The 23,706-nt window shown below is 21.1% G+C and overlaps 3 protein-coding genes across 3 annotated transcripts; all 3 read right to left on the bottom strand. All coding sequences in view use genetic code 6, as the record gives it.

Annotated features, from left to right (window-relative positions):
* Nucleotides 1–68: 68 nt before the first annotated feature.
* Nucleotides 69–10,179, bottom strand: TTHERM_000424558 (transmembrane protein, putative). The gene is made up of 25 exons (XM_012797045.1): nt 10,019–10,179; nt 9,828–9,971; nt 9,631–9,783; nt 9,335–9,547; nt 9,084–9,245; nt 8,896–9,030; nt 8,698–8,844; nt 8,407–8,639; nt 8,127–8,354; nt 7,903–8,076; nt 7,435–7,842; nt 6,783–7,381; nt 6,584–6,725; nt 3,418–3,487; nt 3,227–3,370; nt 2,729–2,947; nt 2,477–2,638; nt 2,289–2,423; nt 2,091–2,237; nt 1,799–2,031; nt 1,518–1,745; nt 1,294–1,467; nt 985–1,229; nt 145–746; nt 69–88 (listed from the first exon to the last, which is right to left on the bottom strand). The coding sequence occupies exons 1-24, from the start codon at nt 10,130–10,132 to the stop codon at nt 217–219; spliced, it is 5,139 nt and encodes a 1,712-aa protein (XP_012652499.1). The 5' UTR covers nt 10,133–10,179; the 3' UTR covers nt 69–88; nt 145–216.
* Nucleotides 10,180–12,486: 2,307 nt separating this feature from the next.
* Nucleotides 12,487–16,478, bottom strand: TTHERM_00424530 (transmembrane protein, putative; the record flags this gene model as incomplete). The annotated part of the gene is made up of 10 exons (XM_001013730.2): nt 12,487–12,734; nt 12,793–13,776; nt 13,840–14,432; nt 14,586–15,115; nt 15,172–15,312; nt 15,371–15,505; nt 15,563–15,709; nt 15,849–16,055; nt 16,117–16,263; nt 16,317–16,478. 10 exons carry the CDS (start codon nt 16,476–16,478, stop codon nt 12,487–12,489), a joined length of 3,294 nt encoding a protein of 1,097 aa, XP_001013730.2.
* Nucleotides 16,479–18,289: 1,811 nt separating this feature from the next.
* TTHERM_00424520 (transmembrane protein, putative) lies at nt 18,290–23,364 on the bottom strand (the record flags this gene model as incomplete). The annotated part of the gene is made up of 14 exons (XM_001013729.2): nt 18,290–19,323; nt 19,379–19,968; nt 20,165–20,479; nt 20,544–20,765; nt 20,859–21,080; nt 21,145–21,366; nt 21,452–21,687; nt 21,741–21,884; nt 21,948–22,079; nt 22,153–22,296; nt 22,528–22,749; nt 22,842–22,994; nt 23,049–23,192; nt 23,260–23,364. 14 exons carry the CDS (start codon nt 23,362–23,364, stop codon nt 18,290–18,292), a joined length of 3,885 nt encoding a protein of 1,294 aa, XP_001013729.2.
* Nucleotides 23,365–23,706: the final 342 nt, after the last annotated feature.

Raw genomic sequence — 23,706 nt, 5'->3', positions numbered from 1 at the left:
ATAAATATTATGAATAGACCTAAAGATATTTTTTAAATCAAGTCAGATAAACTAAAAAGTGATGAACAATCATAAGAAGTTAAATCACCTTTTAATAAATTTTAATAAATGTTAAAATTATATTTTAAAATAAAAAAATCTTACAATTCGAATATGTCAATTTTTAAATTTATTATGTTTAGCTATCGATTTTAGATTAAGATAGGCATTCATTTGTCAATTCTGAAAGTTTTAATCCTTCTGTACAAGACAAGCAGTTATTGGATTATGTACCATTACAGGTTTAACAATTTACATTGCATTTTTTACACTATTCAGATACTTAGTCAAAAAAATACCCATCACCACATTAAGAGCATGTTAAATCATTTTGTAAAAAATGCTATTAATTACAGCTTTTGCACTAGTTTTATTTTGGACCTTTACAAGATTTACAAGATGAATGACATTGATAACAATTATATTTTTTATCATAATAATAACTTTTTGGGCAAGATTACTCACATTATTAATTTAAATAATAACATTAACTGCAAGTTTTTTTTTCTTAATTATGATATTAATATGTTAAATCACAATTATCCACACACTTAAACTTTTAAATATCCCATAAACACATTTCGCACTATTTAGTGCTATAGTTGTAAATAAATTATGCTCCACAATCAGCATATTTTGTGCATTAATTTTAATTTGAGCATTCTAAACAATTATTTTATTAGCAAGAAACGCACTAATTTTTATTACTTTTAAAAATAAAATTATTGTTAAATTAAAATAATTTAATCAAATTTATAAATTTGTTTTCAATTTTAAAATACTTAATAAAAAAGCCATTTTTTATGTCACAAAATTAGCATAATCCACTTTGTAGTAATATATAACCTGTCTAACATATTTAACAACTATTTTAATTCTAGCAGGTTAAGCAATTATCAATGCATGGAAGGCATTTATTTCCATTTTGATAGAAATTTTATTTACATTAACAATTTATTTATTAAATAATGGTTGCATTAGGATCACAGATACATTAATTATTATTAGAGGGATTGATTTGAGATGAAGATGGGCATTAAGTATTGCATGAATTATCTAACTAGAGGAAGTAATTAGTGATACAAACTAAACACTTTTATTAAGTATCACATTAAGCACAATTAGTAGGACACTATACACAAATATTATTAGAGTTTTTCGAATAACCTACAGCACAAATGCAAGACCCACTATTAGATAAAAAAATAAATTATTTATTTTTTAATTTTTAATTAAACTCTAAAAATGTTTTACTTTGATAAAATCATATTTTGTTTGCACACACAATTACCCTAGATATCCAAAACATAATCAGACTAGCAAGTGATGCATTTTTATGATATATCGCATTTTAAACAATTTGCAGGACATTCTTAACAAACACTAATTGCATCTTTTGAATAACCTTACTTACATTCACACTAATTGCTATTTTCAAATTTAATTGATATAAAAAATCAATAAAAAATATTTTTTACCCTTACTAAATCATATTGGTCTTACATACACAAATATCATTGGAATCTAATTAAAAGTCAGAACTTAGACATAACTGACATTACTTTGTACTGTTAAGTAGATACCCAGAGCTACATTATGAACACTTTTGTTAAATATCGCATAAAATACAGTTTTATGGGCAACTTTAACAGGTATTATTAGAGTCTCTTGAATATCCTTGATTACAAACACAAGTATTATTATTACTTTAGTACAAAAAAAATAATTTAATTTTAGTAAATAACTTAACCTAATTTACTTTTATAGGCTCATATTAGGTTTGCACACACAATTATTGTTAGTATCTAGTTAAAAATCAGAATTTGGGCATTATTGGCATTAAGATTTGCTATTTAAGAGATAACCATCATTACAAACTTAGCATTAAGATTAATTTTAACACTTCTAGCAAAATTATGGACAAAAATTGTAAATAGAATTTATATTAATAAGAAAATAACTTCTTCCTTTTTATAAATATAAAGTGTTCCCCTAAATATATAATTAAAAAAATTTTTAGTATTTTTTTATCACATTAAAGTAATGTTTACATAATAAAAATTGTAGTTATAAAAGGGAGAATTTGGAGTAATGTAATAATCGGAGTCTAAAGTAGAAGTAATCAGATTGATGCTAATTGTTGATGTAGTAGTATCATATGTAGCAGTATACATATTCGACTGTATAAAAATTTGATTCTTTTTAATAAGATTAATAAATTAAAAAATGTTTCATTGAATTATTTTTACATTTATTTAGAAAATATCTTAATTCGTCAGAGGACTTATTATTAAACTACCTGTAGCAGTAATAGTATTTAGCGTAGAGGCATCAAAAAAAATATAAATTCCTTTAGATTAGTTGTAAGCAAAAATAATGCTCATCTAATTATTTTTGTTTTTTATTAAGATTTATTAGTTAAATTTATATAATTTACTCCGTTAGATTAGAACACTTTTGATAATACTATTTTAGATTTATCATTACTGCTAGTAGACACTCCTAAATTATATTTTTTTAAGCAGGAAAAACTAGATGTTTATTAGTTCATTTATGCTTTGCAGAATTGATTATCCAACAAAAATAAATCATTTTATTCCTTTATAATAAATATTTATTATTTGATGCACAAAAATAATTTTAAAATAACAAAGTAAAATATTGAAAAAAGAATATATCATTTAATTACATCTACTAAAAGATAATCTGAAGTATATGTTTTTTCTATATTTGTATAAATTACATTTTTGTAGACTAAAAGTTTGTTATCAAATAGTAAATATGCCTATCTAGCCATAACAAAACTATTATATTATTTCTTTTTTGTTGTAGTTAAAAGATCATTAAAAGAGTATTCTAAAAGATAGTAACCTCTAGAATCTAAACAAATATAAAAGTAGTATTATCCCTAATTTTTTAATATTAATAAATTAATAATAGAAGAAAAAAAATTGAATAAAAAAAAAAATCCTAATCATAATTTACATAGTTTCTAATCAAATCTTCATCACCACAACTTAAATGAGGATTTTTGAAATTTTTTTAACCAAAAAATTAGATTAATTATTCTTTAATAAATTCACATCAATTATCATATAATTTGTAAGGCCAAAACCTGAAAAATATATCTAGTTGTTCTATTTAGAATATTAAAGGATTGTAATAACATTTTAAAAATATATTTTACATTTTGAATGAAATAAAATGAAAATTCATTCAAATCAATGAATCCATCTAATAAATAAGTATTTGTTATATTTCCATTTTGATCAAATGAACTATATCTCCAAGTCTTATCAGTATATGCTTTGTAAACTATTGCATTATTTTCCTATTAAAATTTGAAATATGAGCTTGAATTTCATGAATTAATGTTACTTTTATGTGGTAAACATTGCTAGAAACCTGAAAAGGAAGTTAGTCTAAACATTTGATATTTTGGATGAGACTAATAATAAAAAAAATTATTATAAATTTAAAAATAATATTCATCACTTTTTTTATTATTTAATATTATTTGTTTGAAAGTATTGTTTTTATTTCTTTTTAATTAAAAATAATTCAAAGATTATTTTAAGTTATGAACAAAGCATTAAGTTGATTAGTTGATTTTTCAAAATATTATAGTTAAAACCCATCAATTAAAAATTATAATTATATTGAACGAAATCGTCTCTCAATATCTATTCAAGTATTCATCTACTTTATATCAGCAAAGCGACATAAAGAATCCTTAAAAAATTAAAAATAAATAAAAAAGCATTGAACAAATTTATTTTTTATTTATTTATTTGATTAAATAATGTTTTTTTTTTTGGCTTTTTAAAAATCTTTCTTTTAAACTTTAGAAAGGAAAATAAAAAATTCAATCAATCTGAATGAAAAACTAAATATAAAATGGTAATTTATTGAAAATTGGAATCAAATTTGAAATAAAATAAAAAAATTTTTTTAAATGACTTACAACTATTTACATTCAAATTTATTTATTTTAGACTAACAAATTAGTGTAAGCTAATTAAATTAGTAATAATATTTTTCTAATTATTATGAGAATAGTTAAAGAAAGTATAATTAGATTTAATACGAATCACAAATTTGATGAAAAATTAAATATATTTACCTTTTTAATATTTGTTTATCCAATCTTAAGGTGATTAAATTACTAAAGAAAATTAGTGATTATTACAAATTTTAAGAAATTTTTATGACCTTTTTTATTGACTGGTAAAAAATTAATAATAATCTCTTTATTAAATACTCAAATTAATTTGCTAAAAGAAAAGTAAACTGTAAGATAAATAAATATATTAAAAATTTAGTAATTCAATTTTTATCATAGGCTGCATTATTCTTTATAAAATTAATGAAATTAGTTTTAAAATTAGCATTTAAAATAATTTTTTGATTAATAAAAATAATTTTCAAGCTAAAAATCATGCATACATACATATTTAGAGATGGTTTTATTTTATAAAATATTCAAATTGATTAAAGTAAATAAGTAGTAACAAAAGAATGATTAAATTAATTAATTTGTGTAATTAATTCATCTATTCTGATGTAAAATTGTATTTTTAATAAACAAATGCATACTTACAGTCATATATCAAATATGCGAATGCTTTTGTTTTTTTGGTAAATTATATTATTTTATTTTAATTTTAAAAGTTACTTAAATTTTAAAAACTATTTTTTAAAGAATGTCAATAACTAACTCCTTTTAGAGTAATATTTATTTTTTATAGGCAGCATAAATTTGTTTTATAGTTAAAATAATTAAGATTTGTTTTTAAAATAAAAACCAAAAATATATTTAAATAAGATACTAAATAATTATAAAAATCATTATTTTATATATGTACATTCTAAGGTACTGCCTTTTTCAAGGCAACATACACTAATAATAACAAAATAATTTATTTAGTTTCCATAAAATCAATTATTGAATTTCTAATTAATATAGGGAGGAAAAACAATTCTTCCTAAGTATTATTTATAATTTTTATTATCGTTCTCTGCATTTTTGTCCTATTTTATTATTAATTAATAAATTTCTGCTTCATTTTATTCAATCGTATTTTTCAAAAATTAAGAACAATTTTCTCTCAATAAAAATATTTTTATTATTATTTTTATTCATAAACTAAATTATTCTAGTTACAAAATGCTTATTTATTAAAAATAAAAATCTAAAACTTGAATCAAAATTTAAAGAATATTAAATTGCATTTAATTTAAGTTTATATAAAATAAATAATATAAAATCTACAAACTTAAACAGTTTTTTAACACAAATATTTATTCGATAATATTAAATAAATTAAAAATTTTGTTTTTTATTCTACTTTAATATAAAATGTTTTCTAATATTATATTCTAAGACAACTTAAATTTCAAAATTCCTTTTTAGTAAATTGATAAGCAGAGAATTTCGAATTATTTAAAGTAGACGATAAAGCATATTCTATGTCTTTAACGGAATTAAATATTTAAAATTACTATAAAACTGGTAATTTATCTTTCTAAATCACACTTTAACGATTTCTGTTTGCCAGATAAGCCTTAATAGATTAATAGATATTTATAAAAAATAGTAATATAAAGATGACGATTAAGCTTAGAGATAGCACTATAAAAGCTAATATTTTACAAAATAATTTGATTTAAAAATAATAAAAATTAATATTTACTTATTGCTAGATTTGTTGCTATCTAATTGCTTATTTTCCAATTATTCCTGTTGCTTATCAAGCTAAATATAGTAAAAAGGCCTATACAAACAGCTTCTGAAAAAAATATAGCCAACTGATCACTTTTCTTAATAACTGGTTTTGCAATAAAAATATAAATCAAAAACAATAAACTACTCCCAGCCATAATTATTCCACAATATTCGAACTCAATTAAAAATACAATACTAGCTGTACATACTATTTTTCTTATTTCAAAGATGGTCCAAAAAAGCTTTGAAAATGTTAGGTGCTAGATTATGCCTTCTTATAATACTTGATATTTGTTATTATAATTAGCAAAGCTGTTAAAAGATAGCCCATAAAAGCAAAAAACTTAAATGATAAAGTAAATAAAACCAAATATAGCAATAAAATACACATTTCCCTAAATATTGTAATTTGATAGCTTTATAGAATAGAATGAGTACAATAAAATAAAATTAGAAGTTATCATAAAGTATCTTATTATCCCACTAATATTCATGTACTCATATAGTCTATTTAAAGAACCCAATTAAGCTTTTAGCAAGTAACTTAAAAGTATAATAGAAAACACAACCAATAAACAGATCAACTAATAAAAACTATTTTCGATAAAATTTTTATAGAGATTTTAAATTTGGATGCCTATTGAATACTAATTGAAGTCTATCAACAAATCTTCTGTCTTTTAAAAATAATTATCTGAAATTAAATTAAATATATTGTATGAAAGGAATCCCTTTAGAAATCCTATGTTCATCCAAAAAATATTCATTTTTGCATTAAAGGCTAAATTTCCTATAAGCTAGAAAATCTATATACTATACCATCCTAAAACATTAGCAGCACAAGAAAAAAAGCTTTATAGAGTAAAAGTAATTAAAAATATTATGAATAGACCTAAAGATATTTTCTAAATTAAGTCAGATAAACTAAAAAGTGATGAACAATCATAAGAAGTTAAATCACCTTTTAATAAGTTTTAATAAAATGTTAAAATTATTTTTATAAATAAAAAAATCTTACAATTCGAATATGTCAATTTTTAAATTTATTGTGTTTAGCTATCGATTTTAGATTAAGATAGGCATTCATTTGTCAATTCTGAAAGTTTTAATCCTTCTGTACAAGACAAACAGTTATTCGATTATGTACCATTACAGGTTTAACAATTTACATTGCATGTTTTACACTATCCAGAAGCTTAGTCAAAAAAATACCCATCACCACATTAAGAGCAAGTTTAGTCGCTTTATAAAAAATGATATTAATTACAGCTTGTGCACTAGTTTTATTTTGGACCTTCACAAGATTTACAAGACGAATCACATTGATAACAATTATATTTGTTATCGTAATAATAATTTTATGGACAAGATTACTCACATTATTAATTTAAATAATAACATTAACTACAAGTTTTTTTTTCTTAATTATGATATTAATATGTTAAATCACAATTATCCACACACTATAACTTTTAAATATCCCATAAACACTATTCGCACTATTTAGTGCTATAGTTGTAAATAAATTATGCCCCACAATTAGCATATTTTGTGCATTAATTTTAATTTGAGCACTCTAAACAGTTAGTTATTTAGCATGATAAACATTAATTATCCCTATTTTAAAAATTAATAGTTTTTTAATTAAATTTTTTTGAATTTTAAAATACTTAATAAAAAAGCCATTTTTTATGTCACAAAATTAGCATTATCCAGTTTGTAGTAATATATAACCTGTCTAACATATTTAACAACTATTTTAATTCTAGCAGGTTAAGCAATTATCAATGCATGGAAGGCATTTATTTCCATTTTGATAGAAATTTAATTTACATTAACAATTTATTTATTATATAATAGTTGCATTAGGATCACAGATACATTAATTATTATTAGAGGGATTGATTTGAGATGAAGATGGGCATTACGTATTGCATGAATTATCTAACTAGAGGAAATAATTAGTGATACAAACTAAACACTTTTATTAAGTATCACATTAAGCACAATTAGTTGGACACTATACACAAATATTATTAGAGTTTTTCGAATAACCTACAGCACAAATGCATGACCCACTATTAGATAAAAAAATAAATTATTTATTTATTTTTAATTAAACTCTAAAAATGTTTTACTTGGATTAAACCATATTTTGTTTGCACACACAATTACCCTAGATATCCAAAACATAATCAGACTAACAAGTGGAGCATTTTTATGAAATATCACATTCTAAACAATTTGCAGGACATTCTTAACAAACGCTTTTTGCATCTCTTGAATAGCCTTAACTACATTGACATTAATTGCTATTTTCAAATTTAATTAATATAAAAAATCTATAATAAATATTTTTTACTCTTATTAAGTCATATTGATCTTACATACACAATTATCATTGGAATCCAATTAAAAGTCAGAACTTGGACATAACTGACACAAATTAGTACTGTTAAGTAGATATCCAGAGCTACATTATGAGCACTTTTGTTAAATATCACATTATATACAGTTTTATGGGCAACTTTAACAGATGTTATTAGAGTCTCTTGAATATCCTTGATTACAAGCACAATTATTATTATTACTTTAATACAAAAAAATAACATAATTTTAGTAGATAATTTAAATTAAATTACTTTTATAAGCTCATATTAGGTTTGCACACACAATTATTGTTATTATCTAGTTAAAAATCAGAAGTTGGACATTATTGGCATTAAGAATTGCTATTTAAGAGATAACCATCATTACAAACTTAGCATTAAGATTAATTTAAACAGTTCTAGCAAAATTATGGACAAAAATTATAAATTGAGTTTATATTAATAAGATAATAACTGCTTCCTTTTTATAAATATAAAGTATTCCCCTAAATAAATAATTAAAAAATTTTTTAATGTTTTTTATCACATTAAAGTAACATTTACATAATAAAAATTGTAGTTATAAAAGGGAAAATTTGGAGTATTGTAATAATTGGAGCCTAAACTAGAAGTAATCAGATTGATGCTAATCGTTGATGTAGTAGTATCATATGTAGCAGTATACATATTCGACTGTATAAATATTTGATTCTTTTTAATTAGATTAATAAATTAAAAAATGTTTGATTTAATTATTTTTACATTCATTTAGAAAATATCTTAATTCGTCAGAGGACTTATTATTTAACTACCTGTAGCGGGAATAGTATTTAGTGTAGATGCATCAAAAAAAACATAATTATTTTTTGAGTAGTTGTATGCAAAAATAATACTCATCTAATTATTTTAGTTTTTTATTAAGATTTATTAGTTAAATTTATATAATTTACTCCATTAGATTAGAACACTTTTGATAATACTATTGTAGAGTAATCATTACTGCTAGTAGACACTCCTAAATTATATATTTTTAAGCAGGAAAAACTAGATGTTTACTAGTTCATTTATGCTTTGCATAATTGATTATCCTGCAAAAATAAATCATTTTATTCCTTTAAAATAAATATTTATTATTTGATGACAAAAATAATTATAAAATAATAAAATAAAATATTGAAAAAAGAATATATCATTTAATTACATCTACTAAAAGATAATCTGAAGAATATGTTGTTTATACATTTGTATAAATTACATTTTTGTAGACTAAGAGTTGGTTTTCAAATAGTAAATATGCTTATCTAGGCCTAACAGTAGTTAAAAAGTTGTATTTTTTATTTGTAGTTAAAAGGTCATTAAAAGAGGATTCCTATAGATAGTAACCATCCATACAAATATAAAAGTAGTATTATCCCTAATTTTTTAATACTAATAAATTAATAATAGATAAAAAAATAAATTGAATAAAAATTAAAGAAAATGTTAGTCATTATTTACATAGTTTCTAATCAGATCATCTTTATAACAAATAAAATTTGAATTTTAAAATGTTTTTTTGATCAAATAGTTAGGTTTATTATTTGTTAGTAAATTCACATCAATTATCATATAATTTGTAAGACCTACACCTGAAAAATATATCTAGTTATTCTATTACGAATTTTAAAGGATTATATTTTAAAAATTTATTTTACATTTTAAATGAAATAAAATGAAAAGTCATTCAAATCAATGAATCCATCTAATAAATAAGTATTTGTTATATTTCCATTTTGATCAAATGAGCTATATCTCCAAGTCTAATCACTATATGCTTAGTAAACTATTGCGTTATTTTCCTATTAAAATTAAAAATTTGAGCTTAAATTTCATGAATTAATATTACTTTTATGTGGTAAACATTGCTAGAAACCTGAAAAGGAAGTTAGTCTAAGCATTTGATATATTGGAAGAGCGTAATAAAAAATAAAATTATAAAAAACATAAAAATAATATTCATCACTATTTTTATTATTTTGCTTAATTTGTTTGTTTGTTTGAATGTATTTTTTTACCTTTTATTAATTAAAAATAATTCAAAGATTATTTTAAGTAATTAACAAAAGATTAAGTTGATTAGTTGATTTTTCAAAATAATGTAGAAAGAGCCTCAATTAAAAACTATAATTTTATTAAACGAAATGATCGCTGACCATACATAACTAATATTTATAATACTTTATATAAACACGAAGACATAAAGAATACTCTAAAAATTAAAAAATTAATAAAAAAGCATAGACCAAAGTTATTTTTTATTGATTTCATTAAATAAATGTTTTTTTTGGCCTTTTATCAATCAAGTTGATTTTTAAAGTATTAATCTCAAAAAAAACGGTGCATTAAAGCTTTTCTATTAAGTATTGCCATATCAAACAAGTAAAAATAGTTAAAAGTTATTCTAATCGTTTATTAAGGCTCTTTGGAATTATTTCTAAATTTAATTCTTTTACACTAAGAATTTAATAAGTTTTAGCCACAATCCTTTTTCTTTCTTTTAAATTTTAGAAAGGAAAATAAAAAATTCTATCAGTCTAAATCAAAAAACAAAATATAAAATGGTGATTTATTGAAAATTGGAATAAAATTTACAGTAAAATAAAAAAGCTATTTAAAATAAGTGTTATTTACAACTATTACATTTAAATTTATTAAAATAGAGGTAATTGATAGTTGAATAAAAATAATCAAAGAAAATTTGTAATTAATTATATTCATCATCGATGATTAAAGATTATAACAAATTAGTGTAAGCTAATTAAATTAGTAATAAATTTTTTTAATTATTTGATATTTTACGTATAATCTATGATGCAATTTGTTGACATAAAAAATAAATGGGCATATTAGATTTATTACGATTAATTAATTATAATTAGTCACAATTATAATGAAGATAATTAAAGAAAATTTATTTACAATTTATTACGAATCAAGGATGGTTCTATTTCTAAAATATCATTCATTCATTCATTAAGTTGTAAATTATTTGGGAATTACATATTTGATATTATTAATTAGAATACACTTTAAATGCGGGTGATAGATTTTGGAGGAAAATTGATATTAAATGAGATAGTAAAGAAATTGAAATAAAAAAAATTAAATACAATCAAATAAATATTTTGTAATAAAATATGTCTATTAGCATTGTAATAGTTTTCGAATTGTGCTCTATTTTTTAATTTCATTTTAAAATTTATTATCAAAATGCATCAAATAGTTTAAAACTTCATTTTGGCATTTAAATTATTTATACAATTCAATCTTTAAAACTACTTTATATTTTGAGAATAAAAATTGTTTGAAATTTTTCGATCATACTTTGTAATTAATTGTGGCTAATTTTTGTCTTTTACTAAAATTTATTGAAATAGTATTTTTTTGTGAAAAACGCTTACAGATTTTATTTAAAATTCTGTTCATACACACCCTTCAGAGTATTATTTATTTTTAAATAAATTAATAAAATATTTAAGATATTATTCGATAAAATTTATATTGTTTAAATATTAACTTTTTTTTTGAATTATTTTAATATTAAAATATTAAAAATATAACTTTTTTAAATAATTATTCTTTTAAAATGTATTATCAAGTTAATTTATTTCTTTAATTAAATCTTCAGTTTATTAAGTATAACTAGACCAATTTCCTATATTTTTTATAGCAATTATTTAAAAAGCTAAACTAGTTAATATACAATTATTTTTTCTTTAATATCTTCCATAAGCTCAATAGAAATTAAAAATTATTAAAAACTCTTTAAGATGAAAATAAGCTTAAGAAAAATAAATTACATAAATTATCTAATAGTTAAATAATTTTATTCTTATAATTCAAATATAGAGGTGTAAAATAATTTATAAAGCTTTATATTTAAGGTTCAAAGTCTTTAAAATAAAAAAGATACTATTTAATTTAGATATAGAATAAATGCTAACTTGTTGGTCTAATTAATCTTTCTTATTAATCACTCATTCTAGAGTGATATTTATTATTTTATATTTTTGATTTATTATTATTTTTTCATTTTAATTAAAAGCTAATCAGTTGTCAAAGAAATACAATTTTTATATAAAATTTTTATTGATAAATTTAAAATGTTTTTAATTTAAGTATATTGACAAATTAAATAAATCAATAAACTAATAAACTTTTTTATTTTATTTAATTTATTGGTTATTTTTAGTATTTAAGTAAAGATAACTCATGGATGATATTTATTTGATTAAAAAGATATTTATTGTATTGTCTCTAATTGAGCTTTCTTATCTTATTTTAATTAAATGAGAATGGTAATCTAAAGAATTATCATTTTTTATTTCTTACTTACTTTTACCAATTTATTTTAGAATTATTTAATTATGCAGATAGAATTTTTTCAATATCTGTAATAGAATTAAAAATCTAAAATTATTAAATTTATAATTAACTGTTCTATAATGATTCTATGCTCTTGAGATTTCGATTTGTAAAATAATTTTTTATAGAGATATATATTTCTTTGCAAAATAGCAATATAAATAAGATCTTTAAAACTAAAACTAAAACAACAAAGCCTATTTTTAAAATTTAAAAAATTATTTTATATTAAAAATTTTATAAATAAAATATTACATATTGTACAGTAAGTAGCGATAGAAGGACTTATGTTGAATTAGCTTCTATTAGAGATAATATTAAATATACTGAATAGCGCAATGCAAAAAATTTCAGTAAATATGATAGCAAATTCATAGCTTTTATTTTGAACTGGCTTAAAAAAAATTATAAAGAGTAAGTAAAATAAACTTGCAGAAGCCATCACCACTCCGCTAAATTAGAATTCACTCAAAAAAATAATTGTTAGAGTGCAAATTATTTTTCTTAGTTCAAATACAATCCAAAATAGTGATTAACATTTTTAAAATTTTTGTAAATCTATTTGCAGTACAAAAATGTTTTCTTCAAGAGTAGGTTTGGTTATTATCTAAATTAAGCAATACATTTGAATTAAAAAGTAAATAGATCCGAATAAAGCTAAAAGACAAAGATTGAATGTCTCTGTAAAACTTTTTTGATTTATGATACTGAAAGAAGAAAGCAAGAGTATATTTGATGTTATCATAAAGTATCTTATAATTGAATTAATTACTAAATAATTATGCATTCTATTTATTAATTTTATCTAGTTTTTTAGTATGTAGCTCAATAGAATAAAAAGAAATATCATAACTAATCCAGCCAACTGGTAAAAACTATTTTAAATAAAGTTTTTGTAGAAATCAGAAATTGCAATGCCTAAACTAAATTTATTAAAATTTATCAAAATATCTAATTAGTTCTAGAATGGATTATAGGTAATTAGATTAAATAGATTATATGACTGTACATTTTTGAGAAATCCTATATTTAACCATAATAAATTCATATTTTTATTAAAAGCCAAGTTACCAATCAGCTAAACAATTTGTATATAATACCATCCTAATAAATTCGATGATGATAAACAAAAGTATGTAAATATTAAAATTTAAGTCAATATAAATAACCCTAAAAATAATTTTTAAATAAAGTCAGATAGATTAGAAAGACTGGAGCAATCGCTTTAAATTAAATCACCTATTTATTTATTAATAATTTATTTAGTTATTACTATAAAAATAAATAAAATGAGAATATTACAATTCGCATAGATTAATTTTTGTTTCTATATCTCCAAGTTTTAAATTTATGTTTCTGTTAAACACTCACTAGTGTTCTAGTAGAAGATAAAATTAATGTTACATGACAAGCAGTTATTAGGTAAAGGGCCAGTACAACTTTTGCAGCTGTTATGGCATTTATGGCATTCATTAGATACTGAATCTAAGAAATGTTAATATTAGCAAATTTAGCAAGTCTGATCATCTAATAAAAAGTATTACTTTTAACATCTTAAACATTAATTTTAATTTGGTCCATTGCAAGCCATGCATGATTTATGGCACATCTAGCATTGAAAATTAAGATCTGCATAATATCCTTAAGGGCATTATTGAATACAAACATCATTTTAAAAATAACATTAACTACAAGTCATCTTTATTTTGTCATTAAATTGGTTATTTTTACATTTATCAACGCATTAATTTTTTTGAGTATCCCATAAACATTAAACACATTTTTGTTAAATAGTATCATAAGTAAACTAAGCTCCACATTAGATAAACTGAGTGCAAGTGTTTTTATCAGAACAAATCAAGCAATTTTTCTAGCAGGGTAGACACATATTATCACTTTATTTATTTATATATTTTAAATTAATAAATAAATTATTTTTTTCGATAATTTTATAAAACTTAAACAATATTGATTGATCTATTTTTTAATTAAATTAGAAACAAAATGCTTAAAAAGTAAAAGAGTATTGAAAAGAAAAATATTTTTACCTAATAAAATATCCTCCTTAAGTATTACAAAAATTACAGGATCCGTCTTCGTATAAATAAAAACCTAATGAGCAAGAGGTACATTTTGTTTAATCGATACATTTATCACAATTAGGAATACATTATTTGCATTAATTTATATTCATATAGTACTATGTGTAGCATTAGCACTATCCACTAATAAGATTGGCATTTTGGTCGCATATACATTTTGAATTATTTTTATCAATTTAGGCTGATATAGGGCACTTTTCACTGCAAGTATTATTAAATTAAAGTAGATAACCTACTTTACAGAGCTAACAAGTCTATGAATCCTTACATTAGTTACAGTTTTAAATACAAGTTCTTTACTGGCATTAGCCATTGTCAATTAAATCATATCCTTCATTACAATATAAGCATAAGTTTGTGGTTGAAGGTTAGCAAGAATAACAATTCTAGGGGCATTTCGAAGTATTACTAGGGAAAAGAGACTTAATGTTTAAAATCCAAAATTCATTGTTTTTCATCAATAATATAGTTTCTCCCTTTTGAAAGTAGAAATCAATTTATTTTTAAATTAAAATAAAATAAAATTATTTACTAGTTAAAAATTTTTAAAAGGATAATTCACAGTCTAGTAGTTATTGTAATCAGAAGGAGAAGATATTTATTTAATATCAACTTATGAAAGTGAAGGATTATAAGTAACTTAGTAGATATATCCTTAAATAAAAACATAATTCTATTTTGTAATTATTTTTTATTTAAAATAAATTAATTGATTTATAATAAGAAATTACTAAATACTAAATAATATCTTTAGGATTATTAGTTTATTTTAATGAGTCGCTATTTGTTTTAATAACTTCTAAAGATGATGCATCAAAAAATACATATTTATCATAGTTGTAATCAAATACAAATATTAAATTTATCTAAATAGTTTTTAATAATAATCTTAAATTGAAGTTTTAAATAAAATATAAACTTACCCCATTTGCATCAAAGACTTTAGATAATATAATTGAGGAATAATAATAAATTACTCCAAAGTAATAGGTTTTAGAGCAATTAAATGTTTAACCATTCATCCTTGCTTTACAAAGCTTTTTATCTTATAGAAATATATCAAAGGTTTACTAATTATAATAATAAAAAATATAAATTAAGATATTAAATGAAAAATTACATTTAAAAATAGTAGAAAAAGTAGCTTAAGTATATATTAATTTAATATAAAACTATTAGACTAACAAAAAAAAATTAAGCAAAATTTACATCAATTAAAATATAATCTGCTGATTCAGGAGTAGTGTAGAAAATATTTTTATAGACTATATAACCATCAAGCAAAAAATAAGTTTATTAATAATAAACTGGTTACAATTTAATATAGTTTTATGAAGTTTTCAATTATTAAATTGAAGAATCTTAGAGACAAAAAAATCCATAATAGTCAAGACATAAAAAATAGTATAGAGGCCCCTTATTAAAAAAGAAATAAGTTTTTTAAAAGAGAAAATATTTGAATGTTAAATAAAGTTACATATTTTCTTATCATTGGATAATAACAATAGCGCTTAGAATGTTAAAATATTTAACTTGAATAATAACCTTATTTATTACTTGTTAAGAGATTCAAATCAATAAGTTAATACTCAGAAGCTTAATCTGTAAAAAAATAGAGCAATTGCTAATTTTAAAATTAAATAAGATAAATGATCAATAATAAAATAGTGTATTTACATTTTCGAGTATATAATAAGATTGAGATAAATCCTCCATGCCAATTATTTAATAGGTTTAACTTATATTTCCGTTTTGATCCATGGTACTATATCTCCACCTTTTATCAGGGTAAGCTTTGTAAACGATTGCGTTGGTTTCCTTATGATTATTTAAGTACATTTAAATAAGTAATAGACAGCAACAAATACGTTTTACTTGAATGAAGTAAACATTACTCAATGCTTGAATTGGTAGTTTATCTTAGCAGAAAGAGAAGAAGCAAAAAATGTTTATTAATAAGAAGGATTTATACATTCTAATAAAATATTGTTTTTTAATGTTTTGATTATTGTTACTAAAAATATTTCTTCTTTCTTTCTTAAAATCAGATTTTTTTAAAAGTATGTTGTTGTTTTTAATTTTTTACTTATTATGATTTTTGAAAAAAATAACTTGATACAAAAATAAGAAGAAAATTGTAATTAACGTGAATCAAAAACATGAAAAAATCAAGTTTAATTAATTAATTATATACTTTCAAAGAATGATGATTTTATTTTTGTGGTAATCAATTATTTAAAAAAAAAGAAGGTATTATTGACTTTTATTAGAAGTAAATATGAAAGATATTTTGTAAATATAAATTATTCATAAAAATCAGTAAACAAAATTATCTATTTGTTTGTTTATTTTACAAAAAAGCAATATTATAAATATAAATAATAGGTATAATGAAATATGAAAAATATTACCTGAGTAAGATATGTTTATCCCAATCTTAAGATGATTAAATTAATTAAGAAAATTGGTGATTATTAATAATTCTAAGTAATTGTTATGACTTTCTTTCATATACTGGAAACAAATTAATAATAATATTCTCTTTATTAAATACTCAAATTTCCATAAAGAATAGTAAACTGTAAGATAAATAAATTACAATCAAAATTTTTTATAGCTTATTTTTTGAAATCTAAAGCTTCATTACTCTTTATCAAATTAATGAAATTACCATTAAAATTAACATTTAAAATAATTTTTTGATTAATAAAAACAATATCCTACCTAGCAAGCAATCATGCAATCATGCATATTTAGATATTGTTTTATTTTATTAAGTATACACGATAAAAGTAAATAATTAGTAACAAAAAAAATATTTAATTAATTAATTAATTTGTGTAATTTAGTTCATCTATTCCAATGTAATATCATATTTTATATAAATAAATGGATATTTTTAGTCAGATATCAAATATGTGATTACTTTACTTTTTATGGTAAATTATATTATTTTGTTTGTTTGAATTTTAAAACTTACTTAAATTAAAAAAAAATATTTTTTAAACGATGTGAATAACTCCTTTAAGATAAATATTTATTTTAATAGGAAACATAAAATCATTTTATAGTTAAACTTATTTAGATTTTTTTTTTAAATATCAACCAATAAAATGAATTTAAGTATTATATATTTTAAAATTTCCCCCCCTATAATTAAAATGAATACATTTTCAGAAAAAATAAATAAAAATTTTTTTTATAAGAAAGTAACATTCTTTTTATTATAATTTATTCATAATAAATATGTAATTTATATAATATTTTTATTAATTTATTACAAATTATATTCATTCATATTTTAATTATTTGTTAAATTTTATTTTTTGTTAATTAAATAAATTATATTTTTATTATAATTTTTAGTTTCAATAAAATATTTTATTTTATTAGCTTTCATCTATTTTTAGTAGGATATTTTGACCATTTTATCTTACTGTTTTATAAAGAAGAGGACAAAACAGTTTGAATATCAGTAAAGGAATTAAAAATTTAGAATTATTGTATAATTGGTTGTTAATTTAATTTTTTTATCTTTTAAATTTTTTTATTTTTAAAATAATTCTCCAATTATTAATAAAGGTTTAAACAGAATACTATAATAAACATTATGCTAAGAATTATGGCTGATATAACAAAACCTAAATATTTCAAATAAGAATATAAATATTAAATCTAAAAAAATTGTATTTACATAATGCTAAATATGTGGCTATCTATGGATTTATACTGAGCTATTTTCTATTAGAGATAAATTCAAACATCATAAATAGCGCTACCAATATAATCTCTGATAAAATGATAAATATTAATTACTGTTTTATCTCTGCTGGTTTTGAAATTATTAAATAAATTAAAAATAGCGAGCTTATTAATGAAATAATTATTCCATTAAATTAAAACTCATTAAAGAATACAATTATTACTATACAAGCTATTTTTCTAACTTCAAAAAAGCACCAAAAGAATTAACGAATTCTTTTATTTTAATGTATATTTAATTAAGAAACATTGATTGATTAGCTAAGATTTTAGCTACCTATCAGAATAGAAACTACGATAAAGGTGTAAAGTGATAAATAGATTAAGCCAAAAATACCTATTACATAAATGTTTCCCTTTTCTAAATAATTTTCTTATTATATTGAATTGAAGATACAAAGGATTATAAAATTAGAGATGATCATAAAATATCTAATAAGCCCATTAAATATTATATATTCATTTACTCTCTTAAATATTCCAGAATGGTTTTTCAAAAAATAAGTTTTCAACATTAAAAAAAGGATTAATACTAATCCTATCAAATGATAAAAACAATTTTGTATAAAATTTTTGTAGAAATCTTAAATTTATATGCCTATTTAATATAAGTTAAAGTCTATTTCGATATCATTATCATTTTAAAATGGATTTTTAGAAACCAAATTCAAGAAATTATATGCAAGAAAATTCTTTAAAAATCCAATATTTAACCAAAATATGTTCATATTTTTATTGAAAGCTAAATTTCCTATCAGCTAAAATATCTAAATGCAGTACCAGCCTAATAGTCCATTTGAGCTAGAAAAAATTAAAAATAAAAAGAGGGAGATTATTGTAGCAATAAAAATGCCTGAAGAAATTTATTAAATAAGCTCTTATACAGCAAAAAGAGAAGAGCAATCAAAGTTTGTTTGGTCACCTATAAATTAAAATTAATCTATTAATTTTTTAAGATAGTAAAATTAAAAACTTACAATTAGAATATTTTATCTTTAAATTATTTTTGACTTAGCTTTAAATTTAAGATTAAGTCAAGCATTCATTACTGTCTTTTGATAGAATTTAATCTTGTACACAGGATAAACAGTTGTTTGAATTAGGTCCATTACAGGTTAAGCAACTGATATTACATTTTTTACAAATAGTTTATTATTAATCTAAGAACTCTCCTAACTAGCAGATAGAACAAGTACTGTCATCCTATAAATAAAATGGAAAGTTACAGCTAGTACATTAATTACTATTAGGCCCATTACATGATTTACATTATGAGTTACATTATTAACATTAAAAACTATTGTCAGAATAAAAACCAATAGGGCATGAACTTTAGCATATTCCATTGTAATAATAGCATTATTAGCAAAGCTATTTTTATGAATCATAAAGTTATTTATTTGTACAAGTATCTACACATCTTCTTGCTTAAACATCCCATAAACATTATACGCATTTTTATGATGAGAAATCATATTTAAACTATTAACCACAATTAGAGTATTACTAACAATCAGATGGGCTAGTACATTTAATGCATCCATCCTAGCATGTAATACATTAGTTGCTATTTTCATAAAATATAAAATTATTTTCACATATTTAATTATAGAAATGTATATAAGTTGAAGAGGGATGGATGTGAAAGAACATGGAACTTTAAAATTTTTTAAATTAGATGTTAAAAAAAAAAAATTATGTTAAAAAAATTTTTTAGAAATTTAAGTCCCCTTTTGTAAATTAAGATATGAATTGATAATTACTTATATAGCGATTAATTAATAGCACAGATACATTTATTCTTTTAAACATCAACAATAAAACTATTAGGACATTAGGAAACACAAGTTTAATTTATGGTTTAATAAAATCCATCTTGGCAAACTTAGCATGTAGTTTATGATGAGCATTTTTAACAATTTTATGGGCATGGCTAACATATACCATCTACAGTTAAATAATATCCTGCCTAACAAACTGTGCAACTTGTTTGAGATGAACAAGTATTACAATTTTATGGACATTATTAGCAAATACCACTAATTTCTATAAAACCATTACTACAAGGACATTTATTGCTTTTTAATTTGTATTAAAGATATTATTTTAGTAAATTATAAATTTAATTATATTATTTATTACTTTGTTAATGTCCTATTTGTATCACATACACATTATGTTTTGTTTGCATTTACTACAAATGTTAATGGACATGTTCCTACACAAGTCATATCAGTTGCTAAGTAGTAATTCTATTAGCAAGCTGTGCATGATGTTTATGAAGTGCATTATATACAATTAGAAGAACAAGGTTAACAGACACCATTAATATCTACGTATGAAGAATTGCATGGACATAAATTACTTTATTTAATAAATAAATAATAAAAATATAATTATTTATTTTAAAATTAAATATTATTTTATCATAAAAATAATAGATAGTAAAATATTTACTTTTGTAGTGTCCTGTTTGTGTCACAAACACATTTTGTTGAAGTAGAATCAGGTATAAATGTCGAAGGACAAGCAGAAGTACACAATCCTTATACTGTCAAATAATAATTTTAAGTACACTGAGAACAAGTTGTTAAGCTTGTACATATATCACAGTTTGATGGGCATTATTAACAATTATCATTTACATCTAAGTAACCTTTATTGCATGGGCATTGCAAGCTAAAGATTGATAAAAAAAATTCTTTAATAAAATAAAGAAGCTATAATTATTTGTAAAAATTACTTTGATAAAGTGCTATTTAAACGGCAAACACATTTTGTATTAGTTTAATCTTAGATAAAACTAGCTGGGCAATTCGAAACACAAGTACCATCTGCTGCAAGTAAATACCCTGTTTGGCAAACAGAGCAAATTGTTTAAGAGGTACATGTGTTACAGTTTTATGGGCAAGATATACAATTTCCATTAATATCAACATATGCTACATTGCATGGGCAACTTTAGCTAAAAATATTTAAAAGGAATTAATTTTATTTTGAATAAGTTAAATCAGAATTTAGAAGATCTTTTAATCTTAATAAAAATTTACTTTTATAATGTACTGTTAGGTCTACAAACGCATTAAATGTTTGAATTATCTGGAACAAATTAATTTGGGCACGTAGAAACACATTAAAACTGATTATCTAAGTATAGAGGAGATGAGCAAGTAGCGCAGGCAGATATTGATTAACATGTTAAACAACCCGGAACACAAAAATTAAGGGCTTAGTTAATATTTATTAAGTATTCAGTAGATCCTTATTTAACCTAATAAGTTAGGGACTAATATTAAATAAATAAACTTTGCTATTTTTAGGTTTAAAAGAAATTCTTACATAAGAAAAAGAATAGTAAATAATATGATAGTAAGGTAGTGTGTATGAGATTGAGGATGTATTTGGACTTTGAGCAATGTTAACTTAGTTTGATGAAGAGATATATGTTAAAGTGTATTATGAAGTGCTAATGAAAATAGTGTTCTAGTTTTTATTTAAATGAAATGTCTAAATTATATTTATCTTATAAAGTTGATAAATAAATACCTCATATTACAAAAAGGTTTAGTAATTAATAAAAGGCAAAGTTACTCCTGTTGATTATAATTCTGATAAATTTTACACATTAAAATATCTGAAAATTTTTTTTTTGAAATCATAAGCTGCAATTATGGAGATCTATTGGATTTTTTTTAAATTTGAAAATAAATATTATATTTATGAAAAAGTTTAATTAATGTTAATTTTTTACATTTGGAAAATTTATTACATCAGAAATAAGAAGTTTATTAATGTCACTAGCATTTAGTTTTACTGAATTAACGTCTTTAAATATTAAATTAGTAGTTTATACTAAAGTTAGGTAATCTTCTATCAGATATAGGTTATATTCCATCTAAAAAATTATTCATATTTTATTAAAGATTTATTTGTTTAATTTCTTAAAATTAATAGGAATTAATTAATAATTAAAATTGCAATTAAATTTAGTTTATAATCAATAAAAATATTTAATCATTTTATATAAAAATTTAACATAAATTTTTTTGGTAGAAATCTGCTTGGCGTTTTATGGTTTTTATTAAAATTAAAATTTTTTAATTGAAATGAATTTATTTGAAATTACATTGACTAATACTATGTTTGTAGATTAAGTAAATGAAATATTTATTTGATAGATATTTCCATTTGTAAATAGTTAGGTATCTAGAATTATATGAGTGTTTTCATTCCTCATCCCTATTTAAGAGGTATAAGCTTTTTGAGTACTAAATAAGCCTTAAAAAGTTGAGCTTTAGAGTAAAAATATATTAAATGAATCAAAACACAGGTAATAGTAAACTCCTGCCTTTTAAGAATTTAATAAAATATAATTTATGTATGTTGCTCATAGCTTTATTATTTTTAGTAGAAAAAATTTATAAAGAGATATTATTATACTATTTCTTAGATTTAAATATCAGGTGTTGAACATGCTTGAGCAGCCTTCGGATATTTAAGAGTTTATAAATACCCTGTTTAACCAGATGTCATTAGATTTAAATCAATAGTATGATATTATTAACTCTAGAAATAATTCAAGTAAACCTAATTCTTTTTAAAGCATAAAAATGTATTTATAATTGATTGTAATTAAAAGAATAGTACATTTATGATGAAATATTTGGTATTCAAGTCAATTTTCTATAATCCATTTAATAAATAAGTAGCTGTAATAATTCCTTAGGTATCAAGGATACTATATCTGTAAGTAGAATCACTTGAGGCTTGGTAAATTACAGAGTTTGTTTCCTTTTAAATTAAAAAAGTTTATTTTAAGCGCCAGCAGAAATAATTGCATTCTTAATATTATATTTACTTTTATAAAGAGGACATCATTTGATATTTGAATTGGTAAAACATCAATAGCTCTTACAATTAATAACTAAATAGTATAAGCAATCAATAGAATATTTGTTTTCATTAATTTTGTTATTTTGAATTTTAGATATTGTGTAAAAATTAATTATAAACTGAATATTAATAATAATTAGATTAATAAGCTTTTGTTGATCCACCTGATTTTTCCTTTTTATTATGTTTTAAGCTGGTTGAAAAACTGAGCGATTTCATAAAATTTTAGTAATCTAAATTAAATCATTCTATAACAAAATAAAAATCCAATTTTTTTCTTCTATTTATCTATTTATCGAGAGGAGAAGAATAGAGTGGGAAAACTTAGTATTTTTGAATGAAATTATCTTTTTATAACATAATTATGCTTTTAAAATAAAAACAAGTTGTTTAAGTTGGTCAACTCAAGATT

This window comes from Tetrahymena thermophila (genome assembly GCF_000189635.1).
Source record: "Tetrahymena thermophila SB210 genomic scaffold scf_8254671, whole genome shotgun sequence".
Classification (NCBI taxonomy): domain Eukaryota; phylum Ciliophora; class Oligohymenophorea; order Hymenostomatida; family Tetrahymenidae; genus Tetrahymena; species Tetrahymena thermophila.
Note: the sequence above shows the minus strand (reverse complement) of the source record. Positions and strands in the feature narration are given on the sequence as shown.